General features: G+C 42.8%; 1 protein-coding gene across 1 annotated transcript; it reads right to left on the reverse strand.

Moving 5' to 3' along the window:
* Positions 1 to 247: 247 nt before the first annotated feature.
* On the reverse strand, positions 248 to 15,822 carry CDCA8 (cell division cycle associated 8). The gene is made up of 10 exons (XM_081305235.1): positions 15,712 to 15,822; positions 15,454 to 15,582; positions 13,293 to 13,333; positions 8,476 to 8,548; positions 6,556 to 6,641; positions 4,867 to 4,931; positions 3,922 to 4,017; positions 2,682 to 2,808; positions 1,843 to 1,929; positions 248 to 870 (listed from the first exon to the last, which is right to left on the reverse strand). Exons 1-10 carry the CDS (start codon positions 15,803 to 15,805, stop codon positions 826 to 828), a joined length of 843 nt encoding a protein of 280 aa, XP_081161361.1. The 5' UTR covers positions 15,806 to 15,822; the 3' UTR covers positions 248 to 825.
* Between the last annotated feature and the right edge of the window lie 187 nt (positions 15,823 to 16,009).

Below are 16,009 nucleotides of genomic sequence, written 5' to 3' on the forward strand. Positions count from 1 at the left end.
TTCATGTAGCACAACTGGGAATATTGATTAAAAAACAAAATCAAAATTTATTGAAAGCAGTATCTTGCAGTAACTGATTTGAACAAATCAGCTTGGAGATACCATTACTAGGAAAACAATATGTACAAAAAGTCTCATGAAAAGGAGAATAAAGCAAACTTGCAACAACCAGCCTGTACAGGACCGAGTTAATAACACAAGAGATGCCACACAAAGAGCCAGACGCAAGAGAGGGAGCTGCGTGCCTGCAAGCCAGGAGTAATAATCCTAGTTCCCAAAATTCCTGGACCATAGTATGTGGCCCTTTGGGATCCAGAGGCTCTGCTCAGACCACAAGGCTGTCACTGCTGACTCCACACAACTAGTCTATGCCCTCAGCATGAGCTAAACGCATAACAATATCACCAGACAAGGCTCCTGGCCCTCCCAGTGATCCCCCTGAGAGAAGTGCTCTCTGTGGAGTCCACAGACCTGGCAGGGACCACTGGACCAATGGACAGCGTAGGGATAGTTACTCTGCAGCCAGTCACTTAAACTCCTAGACTACTCTAAGCCCTGTAATTCCCTTCTCCAAATCCCCACTAACTAGAGAGGTAGAAATACAAGACATGGAAGCTGCCTCCAAACCAGTTTTTGGTCTTTGATAAGCACAAAACTCTGTTCCACACATCAGCTTGACAAGGACTATTAGGCACAGCAGGTAAAAGATTCCAAGGCCCCACCTAGTACCCCGCATCGACAGAGGAGGAGATGGTGGGTAACAGGAGGGAGATGTGCACCTTCTGCTGCCATGGTCGCTGCTACAGCCTGTACAGTCCGGCTTCCTCACTTGTGGGATCGTATACTGCTGCAGATTTGGGCAAGGTGACTCTAAAAAGAGGAGATAGGCCATTTAAAGAAGATAGCACTTTGTAAGCCAGTCTACCCACGCACGCGTCTGTGTGAGTCTCAGCCCTTCCATTCTTGACTTGTACCTCACCCTGATTAACTTTTCTGAAACTTTCTCATCAAAACAAAGGGTTAAAATAACCACTTGAATGAGACAGTGAAGGTATCAAGTGAGCATCTGGGACCATAATGCTAAAGGAGGATGGTCACGTGGTTTAGGTGGCTGGGTGTGTGTGGGCCTGTGGCAGCCAGGTTTACTCTACGTGCTCCCACCCACCACCCACTACCACAGATGACCCCTCCAGGGAGGCGCCTCAGACCAAAGCAAGGCCAGTTAAAATCTCCTTCTTGAGAACCTAAATGAAAACAGGAACCTGAATAGCTGTGGCCCTGGAGCAACAATTAGAATCGGAGGTGTTGGTACCTAAAGCCACACTGTTAAAGAACAGCAGAACCAAGAGCCTGAGGAGAGGGTCATGTGCCAACAGGGAGGATGAAGATGTGCCAGAGAAAGAAGGCTGGGAACCCCGAGCCAAACAGACACTAGATTGGTGTGCTCACGAAGGGCCACATACTGCCACTGCCGATTTCTGATGGTCCCCAGCACTTTAAATGTTTCTTCGATTCTGTGAGATCCCTTATAACAAGTCTCTTCCCTCCTTGAAGGAAGTTTCAGTTCATGGTGGTCAGTGTACACCCTGGCACTTAATTGCCTGATCCTTGTAATTATTGTGAGACTTCAATGGCAGGCAATCTGGGATTGACCAAACTCAACATCAACCTCAGACCAGAACTGCTGCTATGTAAGCAGGATAACAGTCACAATCCCTTGGGAGAAGGCAACATAATTCTAAATATCAAGTATTTGCTCAGACCCAGAGGACAACCCTAAAGAAAGCTAAACCAGGAAAGCTGCCACAGGCTTCCTGGCCAGGAGATGAACATGGAACCCACCGAGAGCTTCTTAATGTCCCCTAAAGCATCTGGATGCAGCTGTGCGATATCAATCCTCTGCAAGTCACTGGCCAATAACCGCATACTCTGTGTGGAGAGGAGAATGGGTTACGTTGACATGTCTTTTAAGGCAGAACTCCCACCCACAGCCCAGTGTGCCTCAGGGGGTCCACTGGATATCCTGCATATGATGGTGGGGATGGCTGGAAGGGAGAAGTGGCAAGGTAGGCAGGAGGTGGCTCAGGCCTAAGGAGAAGATGACATCAACAGCACTATCACTGGGCCACCAGCTGGATCACTGGGGTCAAAGGCATGCACGCTAGCTTAGCAACCCACCAGACCATCTGAGAAGCCACCCTGCCACTGGGGCTGAGGTCAGCAACTCGCTCTTTATAGTCTAGAGAAACCAGGGCAGTCTGCTTCTGAATCCCACAGGGTTGCACAGAGTTGAAGGTACAGTTCTCACTGCCCTGTCTAGACTAAGAGCACCCCGTAGTCATAATCCCTTTATCCCTACTGTTATAGCCTAAGTGTTATAACTACAAACCCATCTCACTACTGAACTGCTTCTCAAGATCAGGCATCATGTCCTTTGCACCTTTGGCCTGCTTTAATCCGGTGGACAAATGACAGCTGGAACCCTGAGCCGGGCAGGGATCCTCCCAGTCTGGGCCTCTAACATGGGAAACAAAATTGGGTTCTGAGCCCTGCAGAAGCATAGAGATCAGGACCTAGGCCACCAAAGGGCTCTGAAGGACAGAGTTGGTTGATGGCCCAGGGAGGGGAAAGGCTTCACTGAGCAGCACACTGTGGTCTGGCTTCCCAGAGAAATACTTTACCGCTCCGCCGCCCACTGGCACAGTCAGGGAGATCTCTTTGCCATCAGCAAGAGGGCTGCCATTGGCAGAGATGCTGTAAATCTGCTCTCTGGCTGTTGGCGTGCGCAGGCCTGGGGCCTTGAAGACCCTACAAAGTAGGAAAATCTCTGTGAAGACGGTTTGGCAGACTAAAAGACATCAAGCACTGTGAGCCCTTCCAACCCCATCTGGTTTTAAGCTGCAGCTTTCAAACCACACATTTCTAGAAGGCAAGTTCTAAATTTAGGGAAAACATTTTTTTAAGTAGTAATGACTAAACACAGCTGGAGAAAGGAGGCTGTAATTATCAAACATATATCTAGAAAGAGTCAACGCATACGCATGTAAAGTTTAGGACCAATGCTCTATATGGGTGCCAGTCCTCCACCCACCCACGGGACCAGAAGTACACTGGCTAGGTGTTTCCCAGAGTGGCTAAGTCCTTCCATCAAGAGGAACTCTCCAGGGTCAAGGGAGGATGATTTAGAGATTATATCATCACACCAATCCCCACACCAACCTCCTTAAGACAGCTAAAATGCTGCTGTTTCCCCCTAATTAGCTTTTGCTACCTACCCATGTGAAAAAACAAAGTGGGAATTAAAAGTGAAAGTAAGTCTTCCTCACTTTTCCCACCTCAGAGTCAACAGCTCCTTACTCCACTCCTCAGAGGTAACTCCTCTGAATTCTGAGTAAACTTTCCAGAAGTATTCTGTGTGTGCATAAAGCAAATGGGATCCTAAAGTTTGCACTGTTGGTAAGCTGCTTGGAGATCTCTGTGATTAGGAAGCTCTTCTTGTGGGGTATGTACACAGCCATTCTTTTCTAAGGGCTACACAGCATTCTTACTTGAGCGATTAACTCTTATGAAAGGTCTCAACTTCTGCTATAAACATTCTCACTCATTTGCTCTCCAAAAAAGATGGTGTTAATTTTACTTCTGCCACAGGTATAAGAAAGTACCTAGCCAGCTTAAAAAATCTTTTGGCCAGAATCAGAAAAAATCCAGAGTCACATAGATGTCTCCTAGTCACCACGGGCAGAATGTTCTTCTCTCTCATCAGATAAAGAACATTTCTGGCCCTGAACTGGGTGAACCTGCATGCAGGGGAGGGGCAAACACTAGGGAGCCCAGGTGGCTTCTCAGGCCAGGATTCAGGGCATTTCCTAACAGTCCTACTTTGGGCTCCCCCCTGAATCCAAGTGCTTGCTCAGCACTCACCTGGAGTCAAACCTGGGCGTCGGGCATGGAGTTGGTTTCGCCATAGACAACTCTAATCTGCTTACAGCTGGGGTCACAGTGCTGTTGTGGCTTGATCTACAGGGAAGAAACAGCCATAAATGTGTCAACTCTCAGGTGCAATGACAGCAGCAGCTGTAGAGGCAGATGACACGTGGAGAGCACTGATCACGCTCTGGGTGTCCTGTACCCATCAAGTCATGTGGCCCCGCCAGCTAACGTAGGAAACAAGCAATATTTATCATCCTCATTTACCAATGCAGAAACTCAGGCATAGAGTTTTAAAGAGCTTGTCCAAGATCACACAGCCAATTAGGGAGGAGCAACTCTGAAACCCAGCAGAAATCTTGCAGAGTCTGACTTCTCAATCAAGATGGAGAAGATGACACAAAGCTCACAGCTACCCCCAAAACTAGAATTCTTGTTCTCTGGAAAGACAGATGGTTAATGTCCTGCTACCTCTGCCCAGAGAGAAAGGGGGACTCATAGTCCAATGCCTACTTTCCTAAGCTGTTTCCTCTTATCTCCAAATAGTGGAGATTCCATAGTCATCTCATAGAATCTTTATTTGGCAATACCAGAAGGAACATTTCAAGCAACTAATTGTGGGCAGGTGATGGCCACTCTGTGACTGATTCTGGGTACCTCTGCACAAGGACTGTCAGGCAACTAAACATAAAATACAGTTCTTACTAAACTCTTTTGAGCTCACTCTGCCTGTTAAAAATAAAACAGTGGGGGAGAATAGAGAAGGTAAGCAGAAGAACTGCCTGAGACTAGAGGCCCTCCAGCATGGCTCCTCAAGGATCCTGTGACTTTACACTCCTAGAACACTAATCACCAAAGCCCTTTTTGCCTTCTTCTGCCTGTTGTACAGAGTTCTTTCATAAAGCCTAAGTCACGTGTCTAACTTTGGAAACCCATTACCTTTTGCTTTTGCCTTTTCCTTGTACGGACTGGGTTCTCTTCTTAGATGGAGGACACCTTTTGACCTATAGTCACAATCAATAAAACTGAGGTTACACGAAGCCCAGCCCAGGGGAAAGTTAAGGAGGGTTAAAAAAGGAGAGGAAAGGGGATCAGTTCTTGGAAGGAAAGTTAATATTGAACATAAGAAAGTTCAACGGGGCTGGGGTGGTGGCTCAGCGGTAGAGCACTTGCCTAGCATGTGTGAGGCACTGGGTTCGATTATTAGCACCACATATAAATACATAAAAATAAAGTTCTATTAAAACTAAAAAAAGTTAAAAAATTAAAAAAAAAAAAAAAAAGAAAGTTCAACTCACAGAATTTAGTGACTAAAGCATTCAGAATGTAATTAATCAACAGAGGACTTACACTGGCTGGGCCTTCAAAACAGAAAATTTGGGCCAAGATTGAAGCCTGACTTGCTCCAGTACTTTCCATAAAGTGCTACAGTGGTGGTCACTCTGGGCATCCCATGTGCCCAATCCAAGGAAACCCCCTGCAGTCCTCACCTTCTGAGTCCTGGGAATATCTGACAAGAGTGACTAATTTCCTGGCAACTCTCCCCTCCTTTCTTCCAAGTCCAACCCAGCCTTCCCGCATCTCTTTCTGTCCCTTGGCGGTCTGCATCAGGAGCCCTTCCTCCCAACTTCTCTCTCATGCCCACCTGCAGTCTCCCTCCTCATGCTCTCCCTGACAGTCTTTTCTGCTCTCCCCGTGGGACTAGCATGTAAAAACCGGGAGGCAGTGCATCTCTACTTCCTCCTCCCCCAAGCTCCAGGTGAAATTCCTATTTGAATTCCCATGTCCTAGAAAAGTACTCAACACACAACATGTCAAGCAACCAGCACGTCTCCTAACCCACCGCTCTGCCTCCAGGGTCCCGTGTTCACTGGATGGCAACCGCCTAAGCTAGAAAGTATTTGGTCATCTCTGATTCCTTCTTCCACCAATCATGCTAGTTCTCCTTTATAAAACTTACCTTAAACCATGACTGTTTTTAGTCACCGCCTTAGTTCAACCTAACAGCTTTCCTTATTTTCTCCTCTTCCATTTATCCTGAATACTACTATAAAATATGTATCTGATGTCACTTACCATCACCTGTCTGACAGAATAGAAACTTCCAAGCCTGGCACACAAGGCCATCCGTTATTTGGTCCCTGCTCTCCTCCTGTCCTATACCAGCCATACCAAATTGCTTCCTAGGAGCTCCTTAGCTGGACCCTTTCCTAGCTCTTCCAGGAATTTTCTCCCCTTTCTTCTCACTGACCTTGAAGAGACTGGCTATGTCCTCCTTGGGTAGGGAAGGCTTACTAGCTTCCTCTTCTGAGGTCTACACACTTCAAATGCATGTCAATGATCTCCTTTGTTATTTACCACTTACGTGGGATGCTCTCAATCAAATGTGAGCTCTAGGAGTGCAACACTGCATCCCGTGTGTGTGTGTGTGTGTGTGTGTGTTTAGTTGTAGATGGTCACAATATCTTTATTTTTATTTTTATGTGGTGCTGAGGATGAAACCCAGGGCCTCACGTGTGCAAGGCAAGCGCTCTACCACTGAGCTACAGCCTCAGCTCACATCCCATGTATTTTTGTATTTGCTTATCTCTTGCCAGCCCTCAGCCCTTATCCTGAATTCCTACTTACTCTTGAAGTTTGAAGATTCTTATGTTTATTTTCCTCCTCCTCTTCTTCTTCCATTATCATTTCATCCACTTGTAATACCTTTCGTGCTAAAAGAGACAGCATTAACAGTGTGTTATTTCTGATGGGAAGAAATTTCATGCATTCACATTTCTCATAAGGAATGACACTTAACATAACCTAAGGCTACAATCATGAAATAGACTCAACTCCATTTTTTTCTTTTTGGCAGTGTTGAAGATTGAACCCACGGCCTCATGGCCTCTAGGTAAAGGCTCCACCACTGAGGTATAATCCCATCCCAGGAGATCACTTGAAAAAAGTGGGGGGCATTTAAACAAAGGAACTTAATCAGAGTAGATAAGAAACCCCATACAATGATTCTACAGGGATAACCCAGCCCTCCTACCAAGACAGACTTGAGCTTCAAATGTGGTACTACCACTTACTAGGTCAAATGGCTTTAATCAAGGTGTTCAGTTCCCTCACATTTATCAGAGAGCTGTTACTATAGCGATATTATGAGGTTTGGAATGTATGCTCCATAAGAACACATTTGTTATTTTCATTCTTACCTCCAAGTCTTAGAATTATGTCTCTAAGTGTTTAGTAAGTATTTGAGGAATTAATGAACGTAAAGTCTATTGGACCATACCAGACACTGTTATAACAAGTGTTATTTACTGTATTATTGTTATTTATAAAAATAAAATTTTTATTATAATTGTCATCAAAAGAGGAAAAGGAGCATTAGGGATATTTAAGAAGAATGATTCCAAAGGATAAATGCCAATTTTTAATATTTAAGGGGTTGTCATATTGAAAATAGTTTTATGGGGCTCCAAAGAGCAGAACTAGTATTGATACATAGATACCATAAGAAAACTTTGGCAAGCACTCTACCAATTGGGCTACATCCCCAGCCTGAGATATATTTTAATAGCTTACAATGTAGTTGAAGTTCAGTAGTCAAAAGGGTAAAAAAAAAAAAAAAATCAATTTAATGATTGGTTGACATTGGTCCTGGTATATTCAGTTGTACAAAGTGAAATCAGAAGACCTCTGCCTCCCATCCACCATCATCACTATGTAAGCAAAACTGATAATATGTAATCTAAAAACACTGAAGTTCAATTCTATCATAACTTGAGAGGCAGGACTGGAAAATGGCACAAAGAAAGTAAAAACCTCATCATTCAGCAAGACAATTCTGATGGAAGGCCAGTCATAACTACGAGAAGACAGTGTTTCTGGCCCTGGTTAGTGGAGCCCCACATCCAGGCTATGGGGCAGATCTGCCCTCACAAGAGCTGGATGCATTGAGCTACCATAGCTTCATGATAGTGACATTCAACCCAGGTTTCAATTCATCCTGACCATATTCCAAGCTCAAAAGTTCCAACCTGGCTTCCCATATAGCTTTCCTATGAGACAGTGTTTCTCTGGTGTAGGACATGGATGTGAGACGATTTTACATGGCCAGATCACTGAATTGGGGAATGTGAAATTACACTGAGAAAGTTTCCTTCTACGAAAGTTTCCTTCTCTTTTGACTCTGCAGATCACATCAGGGAGTCTCAGTTGGCACTGCCTGTCTTGGAACATCTCCCTGAATCCTGCCAGCCTCTCTGTTTTACTCAGGGGAAAGGAAGCAGGCAACAATGTTTGGTTTCTGCACAGCTGTTTTCCCCCCCAATCTTCTTTCACTTTTGCTCACACAACAGCCTTGTGAGTTTGGTTAGTATTATACATACATACATTTAATTAACTAAATGCAGCAGCTAAAATAAAATTTTTGGATTTACAGGATTGGGAGCCAGATATTAGAGGGAAGAGAGCCACCAAAAGGCCCTGCCTGAGAAGCTTACCAGGCTCCTCGGACCTCAGCTCTCTGTCCAACAAGGGGTTTTCAAAAGTACTCACTTTTGGAAGGTTTCAGGGGAGTCTGGATAGCTTCTGCAGTGAGTTTGTTTATTTCTGTGATATCCACATCAGCCTGTGACAAACACAGACAGAAAGTACGAGGCTTAGTCCATCAAATATGAGAAATACTTGCACACGTGAGGCCCTGGTACATGAAAAGTGACTGCTAAATATTAGTTACAATAAAATACAGCAGGGGCTGGGGATGTGGCTCAAGCAGTATCGCGCATGCGTGTGGCCCGGGTTCGATCCTTAGCACCACATACAAAGATGTTGTGTCTGCCGAAAACTAAAAAATAAATTAAAAAAAAAAAAAAAAACAATACAATACAGCAAACCTCCATAAACCTATACATACCACAAGACCTAAAATATTGCCAATAACTTGTTTCTAAGTATGTATTCCTTCCCTGTTCCATTTTTGTCTCTCTCCCTCCCAAAGGTGACCAGGCTTTTAATCCTATCATTCTTCAGAGGTAACCACTATTTGCATAAGACAATAGTAAATGTAAATGTATAACTGAATGTGTGTGATTCTATCACCGTGGGTTTGTCCATTTTCCCATCAATAGTGCTACTTTGAACTGTCTCACCTACATGTGTGATGCACCTGACATCCAAGTTTTCTCTTGGCCACATACTTAGTAAGGATAGAGTACTACAGGGTTATGTGTATGTCAGCCTTAATATTATGCCAAATTTTTTCCCAAAGTTTACATCTTGTTTACATCTCATTTGTAAACACAAGTCCCTAATGAATCACATCCTTTACAACACTTGATACTATCAGACCTTTTTTGGGGGGAAGTCTACAGGGTCTCAACAGGGTTTTCTTTTTCTTTTCGTGAGATTGGGTCTTACCGTGTTACTCAGGCTGGTCTTGGACTCTTAGGCTCAAGTGATTCTCCCATCCGAGCCTCTCAAGTAGCTGGGACCGCCATCACACCCAGCTCTCAGTAAGGTTTTCTGATGCTCCTTCAAAAAGGCTTCCTTGCTTTCTAATTAGGTTTATGGTGGTGACTACCCCTATGTGTGATTACAGGCAAGAACAGATATGATTTGTAGTCTTCTCCTCATGGGGCACATGTAGATACTAAAATGGTTATTACAGACTAGGAATCACACCGATATCACATCTGGATTTGTAGAGACTACATGGAGTACTGAGAGAAGAATTCTGAGGCTGTCAGGGCTTAGAAGACAGTGCTTGGATAGATTAGTGGGGTCTATCATGCTTGATGGAACAGAAATGGCATTCCTGAAAACTTTCTACAGTCTCTAGCAATAACTAGCATGATGTGACTCCCATCATTCTTTGATAAGAATAGTTCACCATGCCTAAATTTTATGCAAACATTGTGGTCTATACCAAACACCTGCTTCTTTCTTCTTTCTTTTTCTGTCCAAAAAGCCAGCACCCAATTAAAATCCTGGGCATTGAGTCTCTAAAGAGTTTTTCTGGAGATAACAGGGGTTCTCTCATATTACACCAGAAGTTCTTATTTCAGCTCTATATGTCTGATTAATTAAAAAAGAAGAAGATGCATTAATTAATGATTCTATTTCATCTCAGAATGTTTTGAAATATTAGATCCGGGTCTGTGAGGGGGGGCATCAATAAAATGGGTCACAGACACATAAAGAAAAAGAAGGCTTGGGTCAAGAATGTTTTACTATCTCAATTTTATTTCAGTTATTCCCATCCCTCTCTTACAATATTCATCCCCCAAATCTTAATTTTTTTCCTAACTGAATAACTAGTTCCTGCCTATCTTTAACTTCTTGAGCTGGTAGGAATCTGTTATTCACAGAAAATATGTACCCTTTGAAGTCATACCCCTTCAAACCTCAGATTCCAAATGATTCTCACTGAAGAATGCAGAATTTTGTGTTCACATTGAAAATGTGTTAAAAGCTACAATAAACTCTCTCTCAACAGGAAGACACACAAGTGGATATGCACATATTTTGTTTGTTTTTGGTGGTACTGAGGATTAAAACTAGGGCCTTAAACATGCTAGGCAATTACTCCATCCCTGAGCTACATCCCCAGGCTTTTCAAATTTTTATTTTGAGCAGGATGTAGTGCCACAAGCCTATAATCCTGCTTTTGGTAAGCTGAGACAGGAGGATGGCAAGATCAAGGCCAGCCTCTGCAATTTAGTGAGAACCTGTTTCAAAATAAAAAATAAAAAGGGTTGGGAACATAGCTTAATGTTAGAGTGCCTCTGGGTTTAATCCCCAGTACCAAAAGATAAAATCAAATAAAGTTGTAGTTTATCTCCTAGCCATTCAGGTCATGGTTTAAAGGCACTTGAGCTTGAGGCTTTCCATTCTCCTAAAGAGTTCAGGAAAAGGACCACTAGGGGCCTGTCAAAAATGGAACTGTCTGCCTCTGAGGATTAAGAATGACAAAACTCCACTTCTCTCCACTATATTCTTAAGAACATTTCCATGGCCAAATGTGTGTGGATTTTTCCCGACACCATACTATATCCTATATTCAGAAATCCTATAGTGGACACCACTGATTCGATTCTGATACCATCTATCTGAGAATAGCATCAGATCCTACAAGACTATTCCCTACTTCCCATGCTAACTGCCAGCCCCAGGTTGTTTTACCTGTGTTTCTTTCTTTTTTTTTTTTGAGATTTTTAATATTTATTTTTTACCTTTCGGTGGACACAACATCTTTGTTTGTATGTGGTGCTGAGGATCGAACCCGGGCCGCAAGCATGCCAGGCAAGCGCGCTACCGCTTGAGCCACATCCCCAGCCCTTTACCTGTGTTTCTGACCAACTGATTATAAAGATGAGTCCCGGGCTGGGGTTGTGGCTCAGCAGTAGAGTGCTCGCCTAGCACAGGTGAGTTCCTGGGTTCGATCCCCAACACCACATAAAAATAAATAAATAAATAAGGAGTCCCTTGCCCCCCACCCCATTCCCACCCTTGGGTTGACTAATTTGCTAGAGCTGCTCTCTGAACTTGGAACCGCTTTATTTATGGCCTTCTGATGACCATTACCTGAGAGACTTTACTTGTATAATAAGATAACTTCTGTTCTCATTGGGATCCCCTCCTCTACCTCCCATAGCTTGCAGTAACCTCTTTTGCTCCAGGAGCCTCAAGCTTTTTTATCTCTTTCTTTGAATTTTATCCTTTGTGTATGGCTTCTATGTTTATGTATGTTGATCAATTGTATGCCTTTGTTCCATTGCTAATCTATTACCAGTTTATTTCATATACCAACATTATGGAACCTTCAGAAGAAAAATAATATTTAAAACCTCCTTAGGGCTGGGTTACAGCTCAGTGGTAGAGTGCTTGCCCAGCATGTGAGGCCCTGAGTTTGATTCTTAGCACCACATAAAAATAAATAAATAAAATAAAGGTATTGTGTCCATCTACAACTAAAAATATACATATATATACTTAAACAACAACAACAACAAAAAAAAAAAAACCCAGAAAAATCCTTATAAGGTGCCTAACGCAAGAGGAAGTGGCACATAACTTCCACGTTCCCTCTGGTTTGCTACCCTCCAGGAATCTCTATGTATTCAACTATTGGGAAGCTCATGAACCTGTCCTTTTAAGGGTATTTATGAAGGCTTCACTACATAGGCATGATTGATTTATTTATCATTGGCCTTTGGTGATCAACTTAACCTTCTCCCCTCCCTGGAAGAGAGGTTTTGAGTTCCAACTCTCAGAGCACAGGGTTTGTTTCCCTGGAAACAGCACCTCATCCAGTGGTTACCCAGGGACTTTCAAAAAAAAAAAAAAAAAAATCACCTCATTAACATCAAGGTTGAAAGGGGTTTGTTATAAATATCAAAAGACTATCTTTCACCTTTATCACTCTGGAATTACTCAGGTCAAAAGGCCAAAAAGATGTTCTTACTGTTGTAGTTGTTTAAGAAATTATAAGGGGTATAAAAGCTGTGAGTTAGAAACCTTGGACAAAACCCCTAAAATATATAGTAGTCCCTTGGTATCCTAGGGGGATTGGATCCAGAACCCCCTGAGGATACCAAAATTCATAAAGGTTCAAGTCTTTCATATACAATGATGTGGTATTTGCATACAACCTATGCATGTCCTATTATATGTTTTAAATTCCATCAAGATAAAAAAATAACTATTATACTGTATTGTTTAGGGGACAATGACAAAGTCTGTACATGTTTAGTATGGATTTAAAAAATATATATTTTTGATCCATGGTTGGGCTGAACCTTCAAATAAGGAACTCACAGAAGGGTGTGAGGAAGAGAGTCCTTTTGGGATTCAGATCTATTCGGGCTATTCAGATCTATTCAATGTTTGACAAAACCATAACTTTTTAGTTGGCAGAGATAATGCTCCCTTATGGAACCTCTCTTACAGTGTAAAACCCATTAGTTGGATATCTTTTTTTGGGTATGGGGGATTGAACCCAGGGTGTTTAACCACTGAGTCACATCCCCATCCCTATTCTTTTCTTTTAAATACTTTTTCAGTTGTAGTTGGTATGATATCTTTATTTTTATTTGGTGCTAACTAACAATCAAACCTAGCACCTCAAGTGTACAAGGCAAGCGCTTTACCACTGCGCTACAGCCCCAGCCCTGCAATCCCTTTGTTAATATTTTATTTAGAGATAGGGTCTTGTTAAGTTGCTAGGGCTGGCTTTGAACTCACAATCCTCCTGCCTCAGCCTCCCAAGCCCCTGGGATTACAGGTATGTGCCACCATACCAGCCCATTGGTTGAAATTTGTGAGTGGATTATACTTACAAACTAATCAGCTCAAAAGTAAAATAAGTCACTTACTGTTGCTGCCTCTTCCAGGGCCTGTTTGTTTCCTCCAAGGGCTTTAAAAAGAATATCACATTTAGTTACTATCAGATTTCAATGATAAATCATCTTCCAGCATTGAAAGACCCTCACAATCTAGTCCAATCTTTCTCTAAGCTGGATTCCTTCTTTTTTGACTTATTCTTATTCCACCTCATCAAAATTTTTGTTATTTCTCAAATGTGCCACCATCTCTTATGACTTAGAGTCCTAGTATTAAGCATTTCCTCTGCTCCCAATAAATTTCTAATTTATCCTTTAAAACTCAGCTCAAATGTCACCCCAAAATTCTGCTTATGTTTCTATCATACTAGATTGCTATGAACTATAAAACTTACAAAGTAAATTGCTGAGTTGTTTCCCTTTATCATACCCAACAGCTACTCAAAACAAAAGCTGTTTAAGTTTTCCACTCCTGTCTTGGACTGATTTCCATAAATAAGACCCACTTCTGGCAAAAATTTGGCATAGTAAATATGCATTGAATAGAAAGGTCTTTGTTAGATTTAGATGTGGAATAAACTTAGGTTACATCCTACTCTTAGAGACTGTCTTGGTATCCTATATAACGTTAAGATCTTACTGGTTATGGTAGTGCACACCTGTAATCCCAGCAGCTCAGGAGGCTGAGGCAGGAGGATGGTGAGTTCAAAGCCAACCTCAGCAACTTAGTGAGACCCTGTCTCTATAAATAGAATATAAAAAAGGGGCTGGGATTGTGACTCAGTGATTAAGCACCCCTGGGTTCAATCCCCAGTTCCAAAAATATAACAAAGTTAACAACTCAAGTTTTGGAAACAGAATGCTAGGGTTCAAATTGATTCTGCCACTAACTAGCTTGAAACCTTAAGCAAAGTAACCTTTCTTCATGCCTTAATCTTATAATTTCTAAAACAGGCATGATATTAATAATTACTTAGCTTGTTAGGAAGTTAAAATTAGTTTAATTATGTAAACCATTTTGGTACAATGTCTATCTGGCATAAAAAACACTAAATACACTAGCCACTACTCTAGTCTCTTTTGTAGTACTTATAATTCTAATGACATACTTGTAATTTTGTTTTATTTATTTATTTATTTATTTGCAGTGCTGGGAATTGAATCTAGGGCTTCACCCATGCTAGGCAAGTTCTCACCACTGAGCTATATCCCCAGGCTCTGAATTTTTAAAAAGACCTTTGCCCACTAGCTCATATGCTCTCAAGGGCAGGAACAATGTCAGTTTTATTCTCCAATGCATCTTCAGCATCCAGCATTCTGACTGAGGTGTGCTCAACTTTTGTATAAATGAATGAATTCATGAAATAATAAATAAAAAAGCAAATTGAAAGACTTGCTAAATCCTATGTGAGCAGGACAAGCATTTCTATCCAGGACAAAGGCTACATACTATAATTATGAATAAAAAGGAAAACAGAAAAAGGATAACCCAGCAGAGGAAGGTCTCTGCTTTTCCCTGGACATTTAGTGAGGGAGTGGGAAAATCGGCTGAGATTTTTCTCTGGTCAGGAAAATTCTCCCGTCCTTGCAGTTCACAAACAATTTGCCCATTTTTAAATCAAGACAAGAATGAACACTTAAATCAATTTGCAATTTTCATGAGCTGCAGAAAGAGCTACTTCCACCTGAGTGCTGATAACAAACCAAGTCATTAATTCGTTCATTTTTAAATGGTTGGATAATGTACATACACATACACACACACACATGCATGCACACCCAGAGGAATATCTCCTAGAGTGTGAAAATTATGTGAAATTCATATTAGTTTGTCCATAAAGTTTTAATGGAATACAGCCCATTTGTGCCCATTCATTATAGCTGTTTCGGAACTACAAAAGCAGAGCTGAGTACCTGGATCGAGAACACTCTGGCTCAAGAAACCTTAAATATTTGCCACCTAGTTCTTTAGGTTTGAATTGGTATGCCTGTTTGGGATGTGGGGGTGTGACCACGGTAAGTGCTATTGAGAATGAAGCAGGCAGGTAGACAGAATGCGACCAAGCAGCAGGGTTGCAGTTTTCCATAAGTAGCCATGTTGGACCTCATGAAGAAGGGAACATTTTAGAAAACCTTTTCTGAAGGGTGTCACGATGCTCATGGCCTGACCGCGGCCATGATTTGTGTCTCTTACCGAAGTAGTCAAGCCAGTTCATCTCGCGCAGAGCCTTCGGGAGCCGTAGGATCTCGATGTTGTACAGGTTATCCACCTCCTTGAGAAGGTTCTGTCTGTCTGACTCAATTTGCTTGATTCGTACTTGCACTGCGAGAGGCAGAAGCCGAAAGGACACGCGTCACCAAGCGGGAGAGTCCGGGCCAAGGGCGCCCCAACCCGCCGGCGCCCTGCCACCGCCTCAGGTAGCAGCAGCGACGGCGGGAATCCACCCCTTACCTTCACGGTCGAAGTCCTTAAGAAAGGAGGCGAGCTTTTGGCTCCGCAACGACTTGGTCTTGTTCGTCCGACTGCCACGCTTCCTGGGAGCCATGGCGCTTCGGTGGAGGTTGCGGGGAGAGGGGGACCGAGCCACAAGGGGTCAGCGGCAGAGACAGGGGAGGGAAAATAAGGGGTGGAGACGACAGCTGGGAATCGTCCTTCGGGGTCTAGGCCTAAAGAGATCGCGAGACACGTACCTACGGGTCAGGAAGCTAGGGCCGAGAAAAAGCTCGCAGCTCCAGCTGAGAGGGAGAGG

This window comes from Spermophilus citellus (assembly GCF_964194105.1).
Source record: "Spermophilus citellus genome assembly, chromosome: 9".
In the NCBI taxonomy this organism is placed as follows: Eukaryota; Metazoa; Chordata; class Mammalia; order Rodentia; family Sciuridae; genus Spermophilus; species Spermophilus citellus.